Source organism: Sus scrofa, chromosome 5 (genome assembly GCF_054392235.1).
Source record: "Sus scrofa isolate SSC_HxYL_T2T_F1_AM1 chromosome 5, Sscrofa_HxYL_maternal_Yorkshire_Landrace_v2.0, whole genome shotgun sequence".
Classification (NCBI taxonomy): Eukaryota; Metazoa; Chordata; class Mammalia; order Artiodactyla; family Suidae; genus Sus; species Sus scrofa.
In genome coordinates, this window is record NC_139387.1 from 55,470,029 (window position 1) to 55,494,421 (window position 24,393).

Below are 24,393 nucleotides of genomic sequence, written 5' to 3' on the forward strand. Positions count from 1 at the left end.
ATTAATTTTGTTAATGATATTTCTGGCAGAATTTTTTTTAATGTGAATGCAGCCATATCTTTTCATCCCTTCCTCTCTCTGCTACCATTTCTCCTATGCCAGGAAAGGTTTTCCCCAGCTCAAGAAGAGAGAAATATGCATCTGTTTTAGAGCTTTTTTTCCATGGTTTTTTTCCATTTAACACATTTAAGGATAAGCATGACACTTTAATGAATGGATGTATTTATATATTTGCCTTGAGATTTGTACAAGAAAATATTATATTTTGTGGCTCTTCAAGTTTAAATAAGTAGAACTTTAGGAAATAAAAATATGTTAAATGTAGAATAAACCAAAGAAGTTTTATGTAAATTCTTTTCTTAAACCACCATCGTTAATTTAATTTTATAGGTTAGTTGAACATCAAGAATATCAAACAGTGGTTCAGAAACCTGGGTTCTAATCATGGTTCTATCACTATATGATTATAATGAATCAGTTAATTTCTGTGAAAGTGGTTTTCCTCATCTGTGAAAAAGAGATTTGGATGGAATGACTTTAAAGTCACTTGCTCAGAAAGTCTGCAAAATCCCAATTTTCAAACACAAAAACTTCTGGTGACTTTCAAGTCCCCATTCTCCCCTTCTTATTTAGTAACAGGCCCCTTGATTTTCAGTTATGCATACAGCTTCCAGAAGAAAAGCCGCGTCTTCTTATTTCCAACCAAGAATGAAAAGAGAAATTTTATCTGAGACTTCTGGGAACTGTCTTCAGAGAAAAAGAGAGCACCTGTTTTGCCTCTTCCTTTTTCTTGGAACATGACTCAATGTAATGACCAGGACTTGGTGCCCAGAACTGACAAAGCCATTTAAACCTTAAAGTGAAAGCAAAGTGCTAAGGTGAAGACACAGCAAGATGCATGGCAACTGGGCCCTGTGGATTCTGTTCAGCTGTCCTGCCATTGTTGGTCTGCTGACTCCTAACTTTGGCTTTATGCTAGAGAGAAACTACTGTTATACTGTCTTTCCTCAGGCTGCCAGGCAAACTTAGTTGATATACAAATATAGCAAGAAGTATAAAAGCCCATGTATGTATACCATATTCACATATATATGGTATATACCATAATATACCTAAACACATGTGCATATATACATAACACATACATATGAACTAAAATCAATTTTATGATTTACACTTAAAGCTATGTAGCTTCAAATAATATTTTAAAACCATCTCACCAATCACATTTCATAGACATTGCTTAAGTGAATTAGTAATTACCTTGGAGTTTAGAGACGCTGACCGTTTTTTAATTTGGCAGTCATCTGAAAGGGAAGACACATTTGCACATTTTAGGGAATTACATATGCAATTTAATGCAAATGTCTTAATTCTTTACGAAGAAAAGCGGTCAAAAAATATTTATTTATGATCCTAGAGACAACTGAGCAATATAAATATCTGGTCATCATCTTTTGATGATTCATCACATCAGTAGTCTGACCAATGGAAGACAGTACTCTGTGTCACTGCCAATGTCCACGATGCCTGCCTAGCACAGAAAGGGCACTGAATGAATGCCCGCTGAGTAAATGAGTCCAAAATTATAGATTAGGAGGTCAGCAGATATTATTACTTTTCTAGAAGAGGGGACAGATCATTAAAATGAAAATTCTGCTTAGAAACATTCATACTGTCTATTTAAAATAAAGCTATTATAAGATTTATATAAACCTTATGTTATTTTGGGGGAGTTCCCTGGTGGCCTAGTGGTTAGGAATCAGTGCTTTTACTGCTGTGCCCCAGGTTCAATCTCTGGTCTAGTAACTGAGATCTCAATCGAGCTGCTGTATGCCACCACCAAAAAAAAAAAAAAAAAGAAACATGTTTTCCATGATCACAGATGTCTCCCTGTTTTCCAATCCATTGATCAGCTTACTCTGCCGTAATCATTTCTTTGAGGAATATAAAACCATTGTGGATGAGAGTGGTTCATTTACATTATTGCGCCTTGCTTTATGTGTGGAGAAAGAACCAATTCTAACATACCCTAAGTAGGTCAACACTGAGGTTGACTCAATGGGTTGGATTAAATATATTCTCTCATGGCAGCAATTTAATGAATTTGAGGTATCTAGCATAAAATCCCTGCCTCCTAATTTGTTTCCTGACATCTTAGTTTGGGGTATATAACAGGAATGAGTTACTTTTTATATTCTAGAAATTATACCCTTCTTATATTCTAATATAACCTTAACATAAAGGTCTTATACTAAAATATATTAAATAATAAGAATTAATAAGAGAGAATGAAAGAGGAGAATGTTAGGACAACATAACTGACACAAACTTTTATTACCTTCATCTTCAAGAGGGTTATAAGACCTTTCATTTTGCAGAAGAACCTGTTTCAGTTCTTCTAATTCAGCGTGCTCTTTGGTATACATTCTCTTTAGATTTTCTACATGCTGAATCATCACTTCAACTGCTTTACTAACCCGGCTTTCCTGGCAGGAAAAAAAAAAGAACACGTTTACATTGAAAATACTATCCTTGATACCTCGTTAAAAGATGATGAATTAGAAACATGCACTTCACTTCATCCCTAAATCCTGCTAAAATGACAATAAAAGGTTTGTTTTCCTAATAAGGCATGAGTACACAAGGGTAAACAGAATGGAAGAGGATATAACAGCAACAAAATTTTTAACACTTCCAGGTAGGACTGGTAGTAAATGAACAAGACCTGAAAAGCTGAACCCTAAGAAAGGCAGTAAGAAAAGCCTAGAAGCAACCTGGGTTGTACCACAAAAAGCTGCAAATGGTCAGGAATCAGTGCTGCCTTTGGAATTAAGCTTGAAGGTAGACATCGAACAGAAGAAATGGTTGAAAATCTGTAAAAACTGATTAGTTCCACAGATTCCCTCCCTTACTCATGTCAGCTGAGCAACTTCTCTACCATTTTGGTTCAAAGCTGTCTAATCTGGAGAGATTGAAACAGAGGGTCTGTGGACTGGAACACATGGTTGACAGTGAGTGGATCATATAGAAAAGAACAGGGAATTCCTATTGTGGCTCAGCAATAACAAACCCAACTAGTAACCATGAAGACGCAGGTTTGATCCCTGATCCTCGGTTAAGGATCCGGTGTTGCCATGAGCTGTGGTGTAGGTCACAGACACGGCTTGGATCCCACGTTGCTGTGGCTGTGATGTAGGCTGGCAGCTGCAGATCCACCTCAACCCCTAACCTGGGAACTTCCGTATGCTGCAGGTACAGCCCTAAAAAGCAAACAACAACAACAAAACAGATTTAAGCAAAAGTCTGTATACATATTGAATATTGAGATACGCAGCCTTATTCTGCCAAACACTGGTAGCTGGGTTTATATTCTCAAGGTATTCAGTTAGATAATTTTTGTCTGAGGAATCTAACACTGTAAGATGAAAGTCTTAAAACTACCAACATTTAGAGTATCCCAGTGAAACAGCCCAGCTTGTGAGAAGCTCAGAGCCAGCAAGCAACTTCCCCATCCAATATACAGGGTTCCCACTCAGCTCCTTCCCAAGGGTGGATCATCACTAGTCAGAGGAAAATCTCTAGCCTGAGAAAAGAAAATGAACATGCAGAAAGAAGCAAGCTGAAAGAAATGAACTGCAGAAAAACTAAAACTTCAAGAAAAGTATCAATGCCTTCAAAGATGTAAGACTAAGTATTGCATCTATGAAATAAGAAAAAGATACAATGGAAAAGCAACATTCTGAGAATTTTATCTTTTTTTTTTTTTTTTTTTTTTTTTTTTTGTCTTTTCTAGGGCCACGCCCGCAGCATATGGAGGTTCCCAGGCTAGGGGTCTAACCAGAGCTATAGCCACCAACCTACACCACAGCCACAGCCACGCCAGATCTGAGCCGTGTCTGCGACCCACACCATAGCTCACAGCAACGCCAGATCCTTAACCCACTGAGCAAGGCCAGGGATGGAACCTGTAACCTCGTGGTTCCTAGTCGGATTTGCCTAGGAATGGGAAGTCCAGAATTTTATCTTTTTAAGGCCACACCCATGGCATATGGAAATTCCCAGGCTAGGGGTCAAATTGGAGCCGCATCTGCAACCTATGCCACAGCTTGCAGCAACACCAGATCCTTAACCCACTGAGCAACATCAGGGATCAAACCCACATGCTCATGGATACTAGTCAGGTTCTTAACTCACTGAGCCACAATGGGAACTCCTCTGAGAATTTGAAAGTCTGGAAATTAAAAGGATGACAAAAATATGTAACACAATAGAAGAGTTTCAAGATAAGGTTGAGGAAATCTCTGAAACTAGAGCAAAATAACTAAGAGATAGAAAAGAGACAAGAAAGAAGCAATTCAGGAGCTCCAACATCCAAAGAATAGGAATTCAAGAAGTCTAGAAAATGTAGAAAAGAAAATTTCTAAACTGAAGAAATAACTTTCCAGCTTATACCCACTCAGGGCCTAAAGCAGTGGTTGAAAATAAGCCCTTGCAAAGAAGGACCGTATAAAAGCTTCTGGAAAGCAAGAAGAGGTTATAAACCAAGACTCAAGAGTCAGAATGGCATCAGAGATTGACAGCAACCCCGGAAGCTAAGAAGAAAATGAAGTAACACAAGAAAAATTAAGAAAGAAATTAATTTTCTTCATCTATCTAACAGAAAGACATAAAAGAACAAAGATATTATCAGTTATAGAACAGCTCAAAAAGTTTACCTCCCAGGCATTCTTTTCCTGAGGAAGTTAGTAAGTGAGATGTTCCACCAAAAAATAAAGTAAACCAGCAAAGAAAGAGACATGGGATTCAACTCAGAGAAGTGAAAGAAATGTTCATTTAAGAATTCCTAAGAATTTTGTGGTAAGCCCAAAGAACAGTCAGTTGAAATCAACAAGGTCAAAAAATCTCCGGAAACAATATCTCAAAGAAGAAATCGACAAGTACCTGATGAGTTTGAATGTATTGTGAGATCTAGACTCCCTGGAAGAGGCTGAGAATAAATTAAAGTAAATAGAAAACTAAGCATAACAATCAAGGTAAGGGAAAATGATTAATTCCACAAAGAACATGAACATTGTACAAAGAAAGAAAAATCATAATGGACCACTGTCTCTGCTATGAATAGAATTTACATGGGCATAAAAATGTTTACAGGTAATACAGATCTAATATTATTCATCCACTTTTTTTTTTTTTTTTTTTTTTGCTTTTTAAGGCCACACCCACAGCATATGGAAGTTTCCAGGATGGGCATCAAATCAGAGTTGTAGCTGCCAGCCTAAGCTATAGCCACAGCAACGCAGGATCCGAGCCGTGTCTGCGACCTACACCGCAGCTCACAGCAAGGTTAGATCCCTGACCCACTGAGCGAGGCCAAGGATTGAGCCTGTATCCTCATGATTATTAGTCTGTCTCTCTTTCACTGTGCCACGATGGGAACCCCTCACTTTTGAACATTTTAACAAGTATCAAAATAAATAAATAAATAAAGGAGGAGTGTATTTCCTTAAATAACAGCAATGCCATGATCACATCTAGCAGAGACCTCTTACCATCATCTAGTCCATATTCAAATTTCTCCAATTGTCTCACAGTTTTGTTTGAATTAGAACCTGACAAAGTATGTTCACTGAATTTTTTCCTTTTTTAATAATGATGTGTAATTTACAATGTAAAATTAATGATTGTAAAGTGAAAAATCCAGTGGCATTTAGTACATTCACAATGTTGTACAACCACCACTTCTATCTAGTTCCAAAACATTTTCGTCACCCCAAAACAAAACTCCATACCCATTAAGCAATTACTTTCTATTTGTCCCTACACCCCAGAACCTAGGAACCACCAATCTTCTACCTTTCTGTAAATATTTACCCATTCTAGATACTACATACAAATGGAATCATACAATATGTAACCTTTGTATTGAGCACCTATACTTAGTTTTCCAGATGCATCTACCTTGCAACATGTATCAGCACATCATTGTTTTGGGGGAGGGGGTTTGTTTTGTTTTGTTCTGTCTTTTTAGGGCCACACCTGCAGCATATGGAGGTTCCCAGGCTAGGGATCTAATCGGAGCTACAGCTGCCGGCTTACGCCACAGTAATGCCGGATTCCAAGCCACATCTGCAACCTACAGCATAGCTCACAGCAATGCTGGATCCTTAATCCACTGAGCAAGGCCAGGGATCGAACCTGTGTCCTCATGGATGCTAGTCAGGTTCGCTAACCACTAAGCCATGACGGGAACTCCAGCACATCATTGTTTTTAATGGCTAATATATTAATAATATGATAAGAATATTGTAATTTCTCCACATCCTTGTCAATAGTATTTTTCTTCTTCCTTCCTTTTTCTTTTTAAATTGTAGGTATCCTAGTGGGTGTGTCCATATGGTTTTGATTTGCATTTCCCTAATGATTAAGCATCTTTTCATATGTTTACCGGCCTTTCTATACTTTTTTGGAAAAATGTTCAAGTCTTATTCCCATTTTTTAATTGGGTTATTTTTCTTTCTGTTAAATGATAACTATTCTTTATATACTTTGGATACCAGACCCTTATTAGTTATACAATCTTCAAATATTTTCTCCCATTTTTTAGATGATTTTTTCAACTTCTTGATAATGTCCTATGATACCCCAAAGTTCTTAATTTTGAGGAAGTCCAGTTTATCTTTTTTTTATGCTATTGCTTTTGCTTTTGAGGTCATACTCCCTCATTTAACAAGTATTTTTTTGAGCACCTTCTATGCATTAAGCATGTTTTAGGCTTGGGGGTATGAGCAGTGACCCATACAGATAAACATTACTGCCTTCCTAGAGTTTATATTCTCATGAGAAGAGATAGTACACAAGATGTCAGTAAAACATAACAGTATGTTAGAAAGTGATCAGCATGATGAAAAAAAGGAAAGGTGAGGATGAGAAACTCTAGGTAGGAGAAGGTGAAATTTTACATAGATGTCATGCAGTCAGGTAGGCTGTTCTATGAAGGTGACATTTGAACAAGACTTAATGGAGGTGAGGGCTAAAATGTGGAGGAGGAGTATTCTAGGCAGGATTAACTGCTAGAACTGGGGCCCAGGGTGGCGGTATGCAGAGAGAAGAGAGCAAACCAGTGTGGTTGGGGTTTAATAATCCAGGAAGATAGTCATAGGAGATAAAGTCCAAGAGGTAAAGTCATTATTTGACAGAGAAGACAGGGGAGGATATGATAGTAGTTTGAGGAGAAAGCATGAAATTGATGCTTAGAAGAGAGAAAGGGTAAATGATGGGAAGCCCCAAGGACCACTTGAGGTTTGTGATGAATTTCAAGATAACTCAGTCAGCACAGAGGTGTGAGGTTTCCCAGATATGAAGGTATGAGCAGTGAAGAAGTGGATTCGAAACAAGGTTGTAGATTTTCCAAATGTGTAAAACAAAACAAGAGAGGGAGAAAAGTGTTGAGGGTTCGTGCAAGGGAGCAAATACTGTGTGACCATGGAATTTAAGATTAGGAAAGAAAATAGCAACAGAAAGATGAAAGACAGTGAAGAAGGTGTGAGATAGAAGAGACTGATAAAAGAACTAAATACTCATCTTTGTGGTAGGAAACCAATAAATATCTAAATCTGAAAATAAGTCACTAACTGACAGTATAAGCATGTTATTTGGAGATAAACTGTAATAAAAAAACACCCAAAAGACTTGAAAGTTGTAGCTTTAGAACATGGAAAACAGAATAATAAGCCTTATAGGACTACTTGGATTTAAACAACAGCAACCTAAAAACCCATGAGCACATATAAATTTAATAAAAATAAATCAAAATTGTTATTCTCTAGCGAGGGGTTTAAAAGGAACTAGAATTTTAAAAGTGTATAACAAATGTTCAAACTAAAACTATCATCACAATGAAATGTCTCTTAGAAAAATATATTTTAACAAGATTTTTAGGTATAGATTCAAAAATCTAAACTCTCCCCAGATTCCCCACACAGAAATGTTGAAAATCTATTTCTCTATGAATAAGTGTGCAAAGATGCATAAACAAGGATATTTGTTACCACAAAAAAGAACATTTGGAAATGATCAAATATAGTTTTTCCTAGAAATATAATCCATAATGTTAAGGAAAATAAATCTTTTTAGTAATTTCATTGTAACTAGAGAAATGGAGACAAATTACCTGATTAATGGCGCCCAGCATCTCAGCCCTACTGGCCACTCGTGCTGTACACTGGCTAAGAAATGTTATACTCTTCTCCAGCTTCTTAATGATTTCCTGGGCTTGGCTGTCATCCTCACAAAGAGGTGTTAAAGACTGCACAGAAAGTAAAGTATTAGAAAGTATTCAGCAGGTGATTCTAACACTATGTTGTAAATGACATCTGTATACAGTTGACTCAGTTATTTTTGTGGAAGGTGAAAAGTAGCAGCAAAGACCAATAATGAATGATACTGAAATATTAATATCTTTGTTAGCTATCAAGTACCACCTACATAGGAGCTCACAAAACTTTTTATGCTATTTTGAATCCCTTTCTTCTTTACTTCCCAAATTTGCCACCCCTTCATGTGTATTTATATCTTTCTTCTACAATTAATGGGATGGGATATAATTAATTGGCTATGGTAAAAAGTAATTATGCCCAAAATGAATCAAATGCACTATATGAAAAGCACAGTTTGAACTTTTTTTAAAAAAGTAGTGAAAATATACTAGACATAGATATGACTCTGACTACTATACTTGCTCTTTCACTGATGACAATGTGAGACTGGGCACGTTAGGCAGGTAGGCCTTCATTGCCTTATGAATATTTATTTCAAACCTGTGCCCTTGATCCAAGATAACGGGTTTCCTGATGGAAGGCCGCCCTTCTCATTTCAGTGGAAAAGAATTGAGAACAGAAGTTTTGAAAGGAAGAAAACCATTACTCATTAGCTGTGTGATCAAGAGCAAATTCTAAAACTTGCTCAAATCTAAAATACCACAAATTTTGCATATCATTAGAAAGAACACATTCTTTCAATAAAACTATAGGGCATCACTGACTGTAAATTGCACCCTAATTCTACAAATGTTATAATATCAAACTTTCTGAGAGTTCCCGTTTTGGCACAGTGGTTAATGAATCCGACTAGGAACCATGAGGTTGCAGGTTCGATCCCTGCCCTTGCTCAATGGGTTAAGGATCCATCCGGCTTTGCCATGAGCTATGGTGTAGGTTGTAGACGCGGCTCGGATCGCACATTGCTGTGGCTCTGGCATAGGCTGGCAGCTACAGCTCCGATTCGACCCCTAGCCTGGGAACCTCCATATGCTGCGGCAGCAGCCCAAGAAATGGCAAAAAGACAAAAACAAAAAACAAAAAAAGACCCAAAAAACAAAAAACAAATATTTGGGAGTTCCTGTCATGGCGCAGTGGTTAACGAATCCAACTAGGAACCATGAGGTTGCGGGTTCAATCCCTGCCCTTGCTCAGTGGGTTAACGATCTGGCTTTGCCATAAGCTGTGGTGTAGGTTGCAGACACAGCTCGGATCCCACGTTGCTGTGGCCCTGGCGTAGGCCAGTGGCTACAGCTCCGATTCAACCCCTAGCCTGGGAACCTCCATACGCCATGAGAGCGGCCCAAGAAATGGCAAAAAAAAAAAAAAAAAAAAAAAAAAACCAAAACCTTCCTGATTTGCTTTTTCCTCATCTGTCAGATGGAAACCATTATATCTTCTTTCCGGGAATACTATGACATGAGAGTAACAGATTCCAATTGTTGGTCACACAGTAGATGCTCAATGAATGGCAGCCACTTTTGAAACAGACAGATATATATTAATTGCAACTGGAAAGTTGCTAAACAGATGGAATGACCATTGTCAGACACACAGTTTCCTACTGTAGTTTAAATAACCACCTTCAGTTAGAAAGGGAAGAGCGTATGTTAGTTAGTCAAATAGAGTATGGTTTACCAAAACTGAGTCATGAAGAAATAGAAAATTTGAATAGACCAATAATTAGTATGCAGACTGAAACAGTTATAAAAAACAACAACAAAACTCTAACAAGGAAAAGTCCAGTTTCTGATGGTTTCACTGGAGAATTCTACCAAACATCTAAAGAATTAACACCAGTCCTCCTGAAACTCTTGCAAAAAATTTGAAGAGGAGTGAATATTTCCAAGTTTATTCTTTGAAACCAGCATTACCCTGATACCAAAGTCAGAAAAAGACACTACAAGAAAACTACATACCAACATTTCTTATGAATAGTGATACAAAAACCCTCAACAAAATACTAGCAAGTTGAATTTAATAGTACATTAAAGGATTATACACCATGACCAAATAAGATTTATTCCTGGAATGCAAGGATGATTTAACATATGAAAATCAATCAATGGAGTTCCCGTCATGGCGCAGTGGTTAACGAATTCGACTAGGAACCATAAGGTTGTGGGTTCCATCCCTGCCCTTGCTCAGTGGGTTAAGGATCCGGCGTTGCCGTGAGCTATGGTGTAGGTTGCAGACTCGGCTCGGATCCCACGTTGCTGTGGCTCTGGTGTAGGCTGGGAGCTACAGCTCCGATTAGACCCCTAGCCTGGGAACCTCCATATGCCGTGGGAGCAGCCCAAGAAATGGCAAAAAGACCAAAAAAAAAAAAAAAGAAAATCAATCAATGCAATACAGACATTAACGGAATAAAGGATAAATATCACACGACCATCTAAGTCGATGAGAAGCATTTTACAAGATTCAACATCCTTTCATGGTAAAAAATTCTCAAAAAAAACAGAAATACAAGGAAACTATCCAAACATAATAAAGACTGTATAGGAAACCACAAAAGACCCAGAATCGCCAAAGCAATCCTGAGAAACAAAAACCAAGCAGGAGGCATAACTTTCCCAGACTTCAAGAAATACTACAAAGCCACAGTCATCAAAACAGTGTGGTACTGGTATCAAAACAGACAGACAGACCAATGGAACAGAATAGAGAATCCGGAAATAAACCCTGACACCTATGGTCAATTAATCTTTGACAAGGGAGGCAGGAACATCAAATGGGAAAAGGAAAGTCTATTCAGCAAGCATTGCTGGGAAACCTGGACAGCTGTATGCAAAGCAATGAAACTAGAACACACCCTCACACCATGCACAAAAATAAACTCCAAATGGCTGAAAGACTTAAATATACGACAGGACACCATCAAACTCCTAGAAGAAAACATAGGCAAAACACTCTCTGACATCAACATCATGAATATTTTCTCAGGTCAGTCTCCCAAAGCAATAGAAATTAGAGCAAAAATAAACCCATGGGACCTCATCAAACTGAAAAGCTTTTGCACAGCAAAGGAAACCCAAAAGAAAACAAAAAGACAACTTACAGAATGGGAGAAAATAGTTTCAAATGATGCAACTGACAAGGGCTTAATCTCTAGAATATACAAGCAACTTATACAACTCAACAGCAAAAAAGCCAATCAATCAATGGAAAAATGGGCAAAAGACCTGAATAGACATTTCTCCAAGGAAGATATACAGATGGCCAACAAACACATGAAAAAATGCTCAACATCGCTGATTATAAGAGAAATGCAAATCAAAACTACCATGAGATACCACCTCACACCAGTCAGAATGGCCATCATTAATAAATCCACAAATAACAAGTGCTGGAGGGGCTGTGGAGAAAAGGGAACCCTCCTGCACTGCTGGTGGGAATGTAAACTGGTACAGCCACTATGGAGAACAGTTTGGAGATACCTTAGAAATCTATACATAGACCTTCCATATGACCCTGCAATCCCACTCTTGGGCATCTATCCGGACAAAGCTCTACTTAAAAGAGACACATGCACCCGCATGTTCATTGCAGCCCTATTCACAATAGCCAGGACATGGAAACAATCCAAATGTCCATCGACAGATGATTGGATTCGGAAGAGGTGGTATATATACACAATGGAATACTACTCAGCCATAAAAAAGGATGACATAATGCCATTTGCAGCAACATGGATGGAACTAGAGAATCTCATACTGAGTGAAATGAGCCAGAAAGACAAAGACAAATACCATATGATATCACTTATAACTGGAATCTAATATCCAGCACAAATGAACATCTCCTCAGAAAAGAAAATCATGGACTTGGAGAAGAGACTTGTGGTTGCCTGATGGGAGGGGGAGGGAGTGGGAGGGATCGGGAGCTTGGGCTTATCAGACACAACCTAGAATAGATTTATAAGGAGATCCTGCTGAATAGCATTGAGAACTATGTCTAGATACTCATGTCGCAACAGAAGAAAGGGTGGGGGAAAAAACTGTAACTGCAATGTATACATCTAAGGATGACCTGATCCCCTTGCTGTACAGTGGGAAAATAAAAAAAATAAAAAAAAAAAGACTGTATAGGAAAAGCCCACAGCTAAAATTATACTCAAGGCTGAAAGACTAAAAGCTTTTCCTCTAAGATCAGAAACAAGGCACAGATGCCCACCCTTACCACTTCTGTGCAACTTAGTACTGGAAGTCCTACCCAGAGCAATAAGGCAAGTTAAAAAATACTCAAAAATACACATTGGAAAGGATGAAGTAAAATGGTCTCTGTTTAGAGTTCCCATCGTGGCTCGGTGGAAACGAATCCCACTAGGAATGGGTTTAATCTCTGGCCTCGCTCAGCAGGTTAAGGATCTGGTGTTGCCATGAGCTGTAGTGTAGGTCACTTTCGAGGCTCGGATCTGGTGTTGCTGTGGCCGTGGCTTAGGCTGGCAGCAGTAGCTGTGACTAGACCCATAGCCTGGGAACCTCCATATGCCATGAATGCAGCCCTACCAAAAAAAAGGAAAAAAAGTAAAATGATCTCTGTTCACAGATGACACTACCTCACACAAAGGGAACCCTAAAGATTCCACAAAAACACTGTTAGGATTAATAAACAAATTTAGCAAAATTTAAGGATACAAAATCAACATACAAAAATTAGTTGCATTTCTATACACTAAAAATGAACATTCTAAAAAGGAAATTAAGAAAACAATTCAATTTATAATGGCATCAAAAAGAATAAAATAGAAAAAACCTAACCAAGGAGATGAAGGACTTGTACACTGAAAACTACAAAACATTGCTAAAAGAAATTAAAGGGAGTTTCTGCTGTGGATCAGCGGTATGAACCCAACTACCATCCATGAAACTGCAGGTTCAATCCCTGGCCTCACCTCCCTGGTTCAATCCCTGGGTTAAGGATCCAACATTGCTATGAGCTGTAGTATAGGTTGCAGACTCAGCTGTGATCCTGCGTTTCTATGGCGTAGCCCAGCAGCTGTAGCTCTGATATGACCCCTTGCCTGGGAACTTCCATGTGCTATGAGTGTGGTCCTAAAAAGAAAAAAAATTTTAAAAAAGAAAGAAATTAAGGAAGACACAAAGGGAAAGGCATCCTGTATTCATAGGTGGGAAGACTCATTAAGATGTCTATACTATGGTATATGCAGACTCAATGTAACCTCTATCAAAATCCCATCTTTTTTTCCTACAGAAATAGAAAAATTCATCCTAAAATTCACATGCAATCTCAAAGGACCCTGAAGAGTCAAATAATTTTGAAAAAGATTAAAGCTAAAGGTATCCCACTTCTTGGTTTCAAAACATATTACTAAGCTACAGTAATCAAAATAGTATTACTAGCATTCAGACAGACCAATAGAACAAAATAGAGTGCTCAGAAATAAACCTACACATATATGGTCAAGGGTTCTAAGACTTAAAGAAATAGGAAAATTATAGCCTCTTTAACAAATGATGCTGGAAAAACTGGATATCCACATGCAAAAGAGAGAAGTTGAACTTTTATTTTACACCATATACAAAAATCAACTCAAAATAGATTAAAGACCTAGAGAACCCAAAACTGTATAACTAGAAGGTAACTCCAGAAGAAAACATAGGGGGAAATCTTCATGATATTGGATTTGGCAATGATTTCTTGGATATGACACCAAAGTATAAGCAAAAACAGACAAATAGTGCTACATCAAACTTTAAGATGTTTGTGCATCAAAGCACATGATCAACAGAATGAAAAGGCCACCTGTGGGATGGAAGAAGATATTTGCAAACCATAAATCCCATTTTAAAATTGGCAAAGGACTTGAATAAACATTTTCCAAAGATGATAGACAAATGGCTGGCCAATAATAAAATTCTCAACAATACTAGTCATCAGAGAAATACAAATCAAATCCACAAGGAGATATCATCTTGTACCTATGAAATGGCTACTATCAAAACCAGAAAATAATACTTTAGCTAGATGTAGAGAAACTGGAACTCTGCTGCACTTGGTGAGATTATAAAGTGGGGTAACCGCTGTGCAAAACAGTATGGTAGTTCCTCAAATGCTTAAAAATAGAACTCCATATGTTCCACAATTCAACATCTGGACTTTTTTTTTTTTTTTTTTTTTTTTTTTTTGTCTTTCAGAGCCATACCTACTGCATACGGAAGTTCCCAGGCTAGGGGTCAAACCCAAGCTGTAGCCTCTGGCCTACACCACGGCCAAAGCAATGCCAGATCTGAGCCATGTCTACAACCTACACCACAGCTCACAGCAATACCAGATCCTTAACCCACTGAGCAAGGCCAGGGATTGAACCAGCATCCTCAGGGATACTAGTCGGATTCATTTCCATTGCACCACAATGGGAATTCTAGCCATTTATTTCTTGATGGACATTTGAGTTGCTTCCACCTCTTGGCTATTGTGAACCTATTGCTATGAGTATGTGTGTGCAGATATATCTCTTCAAGACCCTGTTTCAGTTCTTTTAGAAATATGTCCAGGAGTTCCTGTTGTAGTGCAGTGGAAACAAATACGACTAGTATCCATGAGGATGCGGGTTCAGTCTCTGGCCTCAATCAGTGGGTCAGGGATCCAGTGTTGCCGTGTAGTGTAGTGTACTGTGGTGTAGTTTGCATACGCAGCTCAGATCTCACAATGCTATGGCTGTGGTGTAGGCCAGCAGCTGTAGCTCTGATTCGACCCCTATCCCAGGAACTTCTATATGTGGTGGCACAGCCCTATAAAAGCAAAAAAAAAAAAAAAAAAAAATTTAAGAAATGGCTAATATCAGTAAACAAAAGATGTCACAGTCAGCAGCATTTGCAGCCATCTTTAGGATGAGGCAGTGTGCCCTGAGGGAACTCAGGATGTGAAAATATAGGATACTGGTACCATATAGCTGAGGTACATATCAAAGGAATGATTTCTGTGAGCTGCAAACTTTGCATCTTCCCATACATGGAAAAGTGCTATATTCCTTAACTTGAGAAATCTAGTTTTCTTGTATTAGCAGTAATCTTTTGTTCCTGCTACCTGCCCTTTGTTGCAAAACTCCTATATATCCCAGCTCCCCCCTCGCCTCCTCAGAGCAGTTTTCTCGGGGTTACTTGAGATGCTGCTTCCTAAGCTTAAGTCCTCAGTTTTGTCCTTTAAATAAAACATAACTCTCAAAAAAAAAAAGAGGAGAGAGAAAAGGAATGAATGGATGGGTCAACAAAATGTGGTATATACATGCAATGGAATATATTATTCAGGCTTAAAGAAAGGAAATCCTGCCACGTGCTATGACATTGATGAGCTCTGAAGACATTATGCTAAGTGAAATAAGCCAGTTACAAAAAGACAAATACTATATAATTCCACTATATGAGTTATCTAAAGTAGTCAATTCATAGAAACAAAAAGTAGAACGGTGATTACCAGGGGCTGAGAGAAGGGGAAAGGGGAATAGTTTAATGGATATAGAGGTTCAGTAAGTGAGATAAAAACATTCTGGGGATCTGTTTCACAATAAGGTGAATATACTCAAAACTACTGAAGTACACTTAAAATAGTTAATATGTTAAGTTTTACATTATGTTTTCTAACCACAATAAAAAACAAAATATGGTCTCTATGTTTTTATTTTCTTTTTCTAAAATTAGCCCACTTAATTTTCTAACCCATCTGTCTAACCTCACAAGACAGAAGGATAGGGGTTTCCATTGTGGCTCAGCAGATTAGAACCTGATATAGGGAGTTTCCTTTGTGGCTCAGTGGGTTACGAACCAGACAAGTATCCCTGAGGATTCGGGTTCGATCCCTGCCCTCTCTCAGTGTGTTAAGGACCCAGTGTTGCCATGAGCTGTGGTGTAGGTCTCAAACGAGGCTTGGATCCCACATTGCTGTGGGTTGTGGCATAGGCTAGCAGCTGTAGCTCCAATTCAACCCCTAGTTTGGGAACTTCCATATGCCACAGGTGCGGCCCTGAAAAAGGCAAAAAAAAAAAAAAAAAAAAAAAAAAAAAAAAAGAAGAAGAACCTGATACAGTGCCTGCAAGGAGGCGGGTTTCACCCCTGGCTTCACTCAGTCGGTTAAGGATCTGGAGTTGCCTCAAGATGAGGCATAGGTCACAAACGTGGCTTGGATCCAGTGTTGCTGTGGCTGTGGCGTAGCCAGCAGCTTCAGCTCCAATTTGACTCTTGGCCTTGGAACTTCCATATGCCGCAGGTGCAGCCGTTAAAAAAAAAAAAAAAAAAAAAGATAGAAAAGTAGTAGTTGTTACAACACTTTGAATATACTTTACAGTTTGCCATTACCTGACCAGGCTGAAATCAGTTACAAGTCTCTTTTTTCAGTTAATTAAATGGAAATAGTTTTTTGATTCTCTCCTTGGAAGCTTAAAATTTATGTCATCTCCTATTGCTCAGTTTTATGCGTAATTACTCTTCTGCCTGATATCTCCTGGAAGATCCTGAGAGATGGCAGATGATTCATATAACTATTTAACAGACATTTATTTGTTTTATTGCTTATTCCCTCCTATTATGATGGTTTAGCTTAGCCTGATTCTGAATTCTTATCTCCCATGGTGTTGGTTTTAGTCACACAAGTCAATTCATATGTAATTTTGAAAACTTTAGTAATAATACAACCAAATGTGTAGCCCCCAAACGTTATGATGCTCACCTCTAACAGTTTTAAACAGTTAGTAATTTCTTTCTTCAAATTTTCTTCTGCCAAGTCCCGGGATCTTTCTTCAAGCTTCACCCTTTTCTCCAAGGTGAACAAGTCACATTTAAATCCCAAAGATAATCTGAGAAATTCGGCCTGTTGTCAGAATAATGGGAGGGTAAGAGGAGAATACTGGATGTTCAAATATTTCAGCTTAACGCCAATTTGTTTCGAAGCATTTCTTTCTCCTCCCACTGACATAATATAACGCTGGCATGCAGAGACTTAACTTGCGCTTTGTCATGGCCAAACAGACACCAAACATATAACATCTTATCCAAACGCTTGAAGTGAGTTTGAAACACTTCTTCTTCTTCTTTTTTTTATTTTTTATTAAAAGAGAAACATTTGCTTTAAGCTTACCTCTACCTCCTTCTCATTAGCAGAAGTGCTGTAGGATAAGAGAAAAAACTTATTCACACATAATTCAACAGAAAAGCAAAAACTAAGAGGAGCATGCTGCATGAAGAAGAGCTTACTTGTCGCTTTGTCTAAAGTTAACAGACTTCACAGTGGTCGCAGGAAGGGAAGAAATAGCAGCATCTGTTAAAAGACAATAAAATATGACTTGGTTAAAAAAACTTACCAGCTAAAGGCACATTCAGCCAAAGGTTGTTAGGTCCTTTCTCCACAAAACAAAGGCATTTCATTTAACTATGTCTGAGAAGATAGGCAGCTAAATAATGCATTTGCTTATACATAAGATAATGTTATGCCATGCTGTCGGGATCACAATGATGCTACCATCATTGGCTCACACTTCAGCTACAAGCAAATAGTCTTTGAAACCTGAAGGTGTCTCAGAGTCAAGGGACAGCCCAAATTGTCCTCTTTGCATTTGAACGTTTATTTGACTTGATCCCATGGTTAAGTGCATACCTTCCTCTGGTACCACGGTCCTCTTGTGGACCAAGAGTTTAAGGTAGAAGTAGTAGTGATAAGAGTATAATGATAATATTTTATTATATTATATATTAGTAGTAGTATTCTTGCAGTAATGAATATAATAATGATAATACTCACAATGATAACAGCAATAATAAACATGAGATCAATCATTTACCATAGGTTTACTATATGCCAGTCCCAGAACAAGACTCTTTACACATATTAATTATACTTCACAACTACTTCACAAAGAGGACAATATTAGGTATTAAAAGCATGAGATTTAGAGTCATGGATAGAGAATGTTGCCTGCCATTGTAGTAAACAAAGGATGTTGTGGTCATCAAGCCACCATCCACATAGCCGTGGTGCACCCTGAGGGAATTTAAGATAGAGAAAAGCAGGATACTGGCCCTAGATTGTTAAGGTGCCTAGCAAAGGAATAATTTCAGTAAGCCCAGACTCTTGCATCTTCCCATACATAGAAAAGAACGAAAGTCATTAACTTGAGATGCCTGGGTTTTTTTATAATTAGCAGTATTTTTTTTTTAATGATTAGTAGTAATCTTTTGATGTTCGGCTACCTGGTGGTTTTTTTATTTTGTGTTTTGCCAAAACTCCTATATATTCTATTTCCTCCCTTAACCCCCTCAGAACTCTCTGAGAGGTAATATCCTAGGCTTATGTCCTCAGTAAATCTGCCAAATAAAACATAATTCTCAACTTTTAGGTTGTGTTTTTTTTTTTTCCCACTTGACAGTTTGATCCTGATAACTATGTGACCTGGAACAAATCACAACTTCATCAAATCCCCAAAATGAGGATGATTTTTCAATTTTTTTATAGTAGCCAATTTTTATGAGAACTTTTTTCAGCACTTTCTTTCTGCATAATTGATTCAATCCTCAGAGCCAACCTTCTGTGATAGGTACTGTTCTTATGTACAGTTTACAGGCTAGGAAACTGAACCACAGTTTGCTTATCTCTCATAGCTACTGGGCAGAACTAAGTAAAACTATGCATATGAAGAATTTAGCCTAGTACTTAGCACAGTATATTCTTCATAAAGGGTATTTTTTTTTTTTTTTTTTTTTTTTTTGGCCACACCTGTGGCATATGGAAGTTCTTGGGCCAGGAATCAAAGCCAAGCTGCAGCTGTGACCTATGCCACAGCCGTGGTAATGCCAGATCCTTAATCTGCTGCACCACAGCAGGAATTCCAAAGGTCCTTTTTTTTCCACTCATTATTTCCATTTTGAAGATGAAGAAGTTAAGACTCAAGGTTAAATAACATTTCAAAGTCACAGCAAGTCAGAGAGTGACTGAGCATCCTGTGACTCCAAAGCTGAAACTTTTTCCACTATTCATCATGATGAGGGTGGAGGGGAATATTAGCACTCATTCTTTAAATACTAGCTTATTTACTTTTAAATGAGAAAATGAAGAAGATCTCAGAGTAGAGTGTAGAATTCACTACAAACATTGGCATGGTTCTTAGTTCACAACAGGGCACTCATTCCAAGACCTCTGGGCTTCACAAGCAATGCAACATAAATATGGCCTTTTGAAAAGGATACACATTAAATCCAAATCAGCACTATTTGGCTGCTTTTATCCACAGATGCAGAGTTGCAGATGCCATAGCTTTACTCAGAAAGATCTCACGCATAAAACATATCAGCAGGGAATAAAAATTCACATGAGGGTTAGAAGAGAACATTCCTTACCTCCTGCAATACATTCTTTTCTGTGCTTATCTATTGTTTCTGGTTCCCCTGTAGCTTCCTAAAATCATAAAGAGATTTTATTGCTGTGCATAGAGTGGAAATCCTTCATAACCAATTATTTTCCCAAGTTCCTGTCCTTTCCTGCCCTACCGTGTCAAAAACACTCTGTAGGAGCTGTGCTAGGGATGAAGAAGAGGGCTGGCTCCATAGGGATTTCTAATCTATTTGACGAAAAAAGAATAGAAATATATGAAAAGCTGCAAACATGATACAAGTCACCAAAAAGCAAACTAGAATTGCCAAATAAAAAAATATAGATAAATATCTTAAAGAAAGGGAGCCACACCATGGCTTGAGAAGCATAGAAAATCTCTGCAAACGAGGAATAAGCTGGAGCTTGAGAGAGAAGTAGGAATGGATGGCTCAAGGGATAGCGGTGATCTAGGACTATCACACAACTTTCCAAATGGGCTGTTAGGGAAATTATGGCAAAATAGCTGCTAAGATTATTAAGATTAGCTTTACTCCATATGAGTGAATTTTAAGGTCACTGATCAACTGTCTTACAAATGTGTCTATACAACAAGAATCACCATAAGAGAATTGTACTCTACTGCCTGGAGAAATCTAAAGGAAAAGCTATTGGTATACAGTCATTTAGGATAATTATTAATCAACAGTCTCAGAAGGTGTCCATAGAAAATAAGCCCAAGACAAATTCCCCTGGTAGAGCCCTTGATACCATGCCATGTAGTTTTTTGAACAACTGAAACTAAGATTTGATAAAATGTTAACAGATGCCATAATGCAGGTAAAACGCTGGATCATGCTAATTAACATTTGCACAGTCTTTGATGTTTTCTGAATCCTCCCTCAACCCCATGAAGTCTCTGGCTATGGCGTTTTCTTCCTCTTCTGAGCTTCCTGGCCATGCTTCTTCTGGGAAGAGCTGTCCACAGTTGCTGCTTCTAGTTCCTCATCTCTCATTTATGATCAATAAACCACTCTGCCCCTATACCCAACACTCCTAGGAAACTGCCCTTCCCAATTATCATCAACTCCCTACTGACAAACCCAATGGGTAATTTTCAGTCTTTATCTTACTTGTCCTCTCTGTAGTACCTAAATGATCCTGCTTGAAGATTTTTCATCCCTTGTTTATGAATATGGGAATATAGCTATCCGTGACATCTTCTTACAGGGTAATGATGTCTCACATTCACCTGAAACTTGACTTCTCTCAAATTAAATTAAATTTACCCCACAAATTATATTCTTCTTCCTCTCTCCTATTCTCATATTATTCTATTCATTGTGCAGGTTAAGCCATAAACCTGGGTATCTGCCTTTTCCTATGGCCCTGATTATTGGTCACAGTGTACTGTGAATGCTACCCCTTAAATAGCTCTCAGATTGGTCTCCTTTTCTCCCTCATCACTAAATTCATACTCTCTTCATCTCTTGCCTGAATCATTACAATAGCATTCTAACAAGTCCTCCACCTCCATTAGTACATTTTCTAGTCTATCATTTTGAAAAGTTTTTTTTTATTTCTTTCTTTTTCTGGGATGAGGGAAAAAAAAAGTGTTTTCTCTGAAAACTACTATGAAAGCCTGGAGGACTTGAATTTTCTTCTGCCCATTTTTTACAAGGGACAACCACTTTCGGTATATGTGCTAGCTAACACTGCACTCTCTGAATACTTTACACTACAAAGAATCATCCCAAATCACATATCTAATCTTGTACTCCTTTTAGAGAAGAACAGTATAAGATTTTTATCTATCTTATTACCTCAAATGTATACATGCCACAACCTTCTCTTAACTTGAGTTAGTTGCAGGAGTCTCTGTTTCTCATAACCAAACAGACCTAACTAAAACAATGTTTATACACCAAGGGGAAAACAACAATATTACACACACGCAGAATACAAAGAGGAACTAAGACTCTTGAAGAAACCTAGAATTGGATCCATAGTCTGCCAGTTACTCTTCAATAATTATAAATTCATACCAGTGGCAATAAGCTACCTTTTTAAGGGAAAGAATTTAACTCTTTTTCTACAAACATTTAAATATTCATCCTTATAATGTTTTATAGCCATCTGCCTGTATAACTTGATACAGCTCACAAGGTACCTCTCCCATGACACTTTTTCTGTACTCTCACATCAACCATTTCTCTTTCATATCAGGAGCCACAGTCTAATTACCGAATAATTACACATTTTGGCCCTTAATTACAACATATCTTTTAGATATCACTGCTTTATCTACCCTTATTTTTAAGGCATTTATTTTAAGAGTACTCTACTGATATATATTTAGCTTGTTTCTACTAGATCTTTGATGAATAAATGAGTGAATGAATGAGTGAAAGAAAAAAATCAGTGGGAAGTCAGGAGGTCCTATCTCTGATTCTACTGTGTAGCCCTGGACAAATCACTAGGATGCTTGGCTTCAACTTCTTTATCTATAAAAAGCTAGTGTAATTAAATTCTATTAACGTCATAATATTTTGAAATGAAATGAAATCAAATGAAATGGTGCTTTTAAGAAAACTTTGCAAACTAAAGGGACAGTTCTACCATTGTAATATATCATTAATTTCATTGTTAACACGTGTATATTTCCTTACCTGATTTGACATGGTTTTTTCTTCACTCACAGAGACCTGGAGTGCAGTATTTTTGGGAGCTGGACTTTCACCTATGAGAAGGAAGAAACACACCAAATATTGGGTGTATGGGGGTAGGGGAGGTAGTAACAAGTAAAAGAGGAAGAAACAGTGAGTTCCCGTTGTGGCCCAGTGGTTAACGAATCTGACTAGGAACCATGAGGTTGCGGGTATGTTCCCTGGCCTCGCTCAGTGAGTTAAGGATCTGGCATTGCCATGGGCTGTGGTGTAGGTCGCAGACGTGGCTTGGATCCCGTGTTGTTGTGGCTCTGGCAAAGGCTGGCGGCTACAGCTCCAATTAGACTCCTAACCTGGGAACCTCCATATGCGCAGGTGCAGCCCTAGAAGAAAAAAAAAAAAAAAGAAATAGTGAGAGTGATAGACTAGTAAGTGGCAAAGAGCTTAACACATGAGACAAATTCTGTCCTAGAAAAAACTTTAAATGTATCCATTGATTCAGAATCAGGATTGGACCAGCTAAAGTTCCCAAGGAAGCTAGACATATAAGATTTCTTAACAGAAATGAATAGTTGCATAACTGACTTAACATAAATGAATACTTGTATAAATGGCCCTCAATTAGCAGGGTTTTTAAAATTTTTTTAAGGCTGATGCTGCTTTTTAAATCAAACATATTACTAGTGTAATTACAGAAACTGAATGAAAGAAGGATGAACAATTAGTAACTTAGTAGCTTTTTTATAGTTTGACAAACACGTTTTGTAAAATTACATATGCAAAACTGATAACAAAGTATGGTATCTTTCCCAAACACAGAATCTTTCTAAATAAAATGTAATCCAAGTAAGAAGAAAATATGCACTTTTAATTTATGCCATTCCTTTTTATAATTTCCCTTTATTTGTACCATAATGTACTTGATAATGATTTTCCTCTTCACAAGATCCATTGTCCTGAATTTAGTTCAAGGCAGGCACAAAGGTCAGCAGCTATAGTTAGATTTTGTTTCTTTCTTTTTAAGAAATAAGAATAAAGGATCATTAAATGTTTAAAATTTATATGGAAATAAGAACAAAATGGTAACCACTTTCTTCAGAGATATAAAATTTTTTCTCTATGGAAATTTTATTTTAGTTTAAACATTTTTTAAAACAGATAATAGATTCTTATGGTCCATAAATGAAAAGGTTTAAGTGTTTTTCAGTGAAGATTTTCCCTCCAATCCATGCCTGCCAGAAACCTATTTTCCCTCCTGATGGACAATGTTACTTTTTGTCTAGCCTTCCAAAGATATTTTATATGGACACAAAAACTATTTCCTATTTTTTCCTCAAATCTTTACATGCAATACATAATATTTCATACTTTGGATCTTTCCCTAAGAAACAACAGTTCTTCAATATTGCTCCAAGAAAAAAAAATTTCCTTATATATATGTTTTACAGATGTATATTAGTATTCCATTACATGGATATGCCAAAATGTTAACTAGTCTTCTGACAGTTAACTTGTTTTGAATATTTTATTACAAACTAATGCTGCAGTAATACACTTCTATGTATATATATTATATTGTATGTGTGTACTTAGATCTACACGATAAATTGTCAGAAACCAAACTGTTTTATCATGGGTTATGCATATTTAAAATTTTGGTAGATATTGGCAAATTCCTTTCCATATTAATTACAATAATTTGCATTCCCTGCAGCAATGTATAAGGAATTCCTTTTCTGTCCAATAACTTTAGCAACAGAATATAACCAAAAATTTTTATTTGCAGCAACATGATGCAACTAGAGATTCTCATATTAAGTGAAGTAAATCAGAAAGAGAAAGGGATATCACTTACATGTGGAATCTAAAATGCGGCACAGATGAACCTATCTACAGAAAAGAAACTGACTCACAGACACAGAGAACAGACTTGTGGCTGCCAAGAAGGGGGAAAGGGAGTGGGATGGACTGGGATTTGGGGGTTGGTAGATGCAAACTATACGTTTAGAATGGATAAGCAATGAGATCATGCTGTTGCAGCACAGGGAATCCAGTCTCTTGGGATGGAACATGATGGAAAACAGTATGAAAAA

The 24,393-nt window shown here is 37.5% G+C and overlaps 1 protein-coding gene across 25 annotated transcripts in view; it reads right to left on the reverse strand.

Moving 5' to 3' along the window:
• Nucleotides 1-24,393, reverse strand: part of IRAG2 (inositol 1,4,5-triphosphate receptor associated 2) — a 124,674-nt gene that overhangs the window by 5,712 nt on the left and 94,569 nt on the right. For all 25 annotated transcript variants that reach the window (XM_084956525.1, XM_084956529.1, XM_084956523.1 and 22 more), the window contains 8 exons: nucleotides 22,304-22,374; nucleotides 19,664-19,721; nucleotides 17,528-17,591; nucleotides 17,412-17,439; nucleotides 17,004-17,144; nucleotides 8,174-8,308; nucleotides 2,342-2,489; nucleotides 1,264-1,307 (listed from right to left, as the gene is read on the reverse strand). In XM_084956525.1, coding sequence (XP_084812651.1) covers nucleotides 1,264-1,307; nucleotides 2,342-2,489; nucleotides 8,174-8,308; nucleotides 17,004-17,144; nucleotides 17,412-17,439; nucleotides 17,528-17,591; nucleotides 19,664-19,721; nucleotides 22,304-22,374 — 689 coding nt within the window. The remainder of the gene's footprint in view (nucleotides 1-1,263; nucleotides 1,308-2,341; nucleotides 2,490-8,173; nucleotides 8,309-17,003; nucleotides 17,145-17,411; nucleotides 17,440-17,527; nucleotides 17,592-19,663; nucleotides 19,722-22,303; nucleotides 22,375-24,393) is intronic.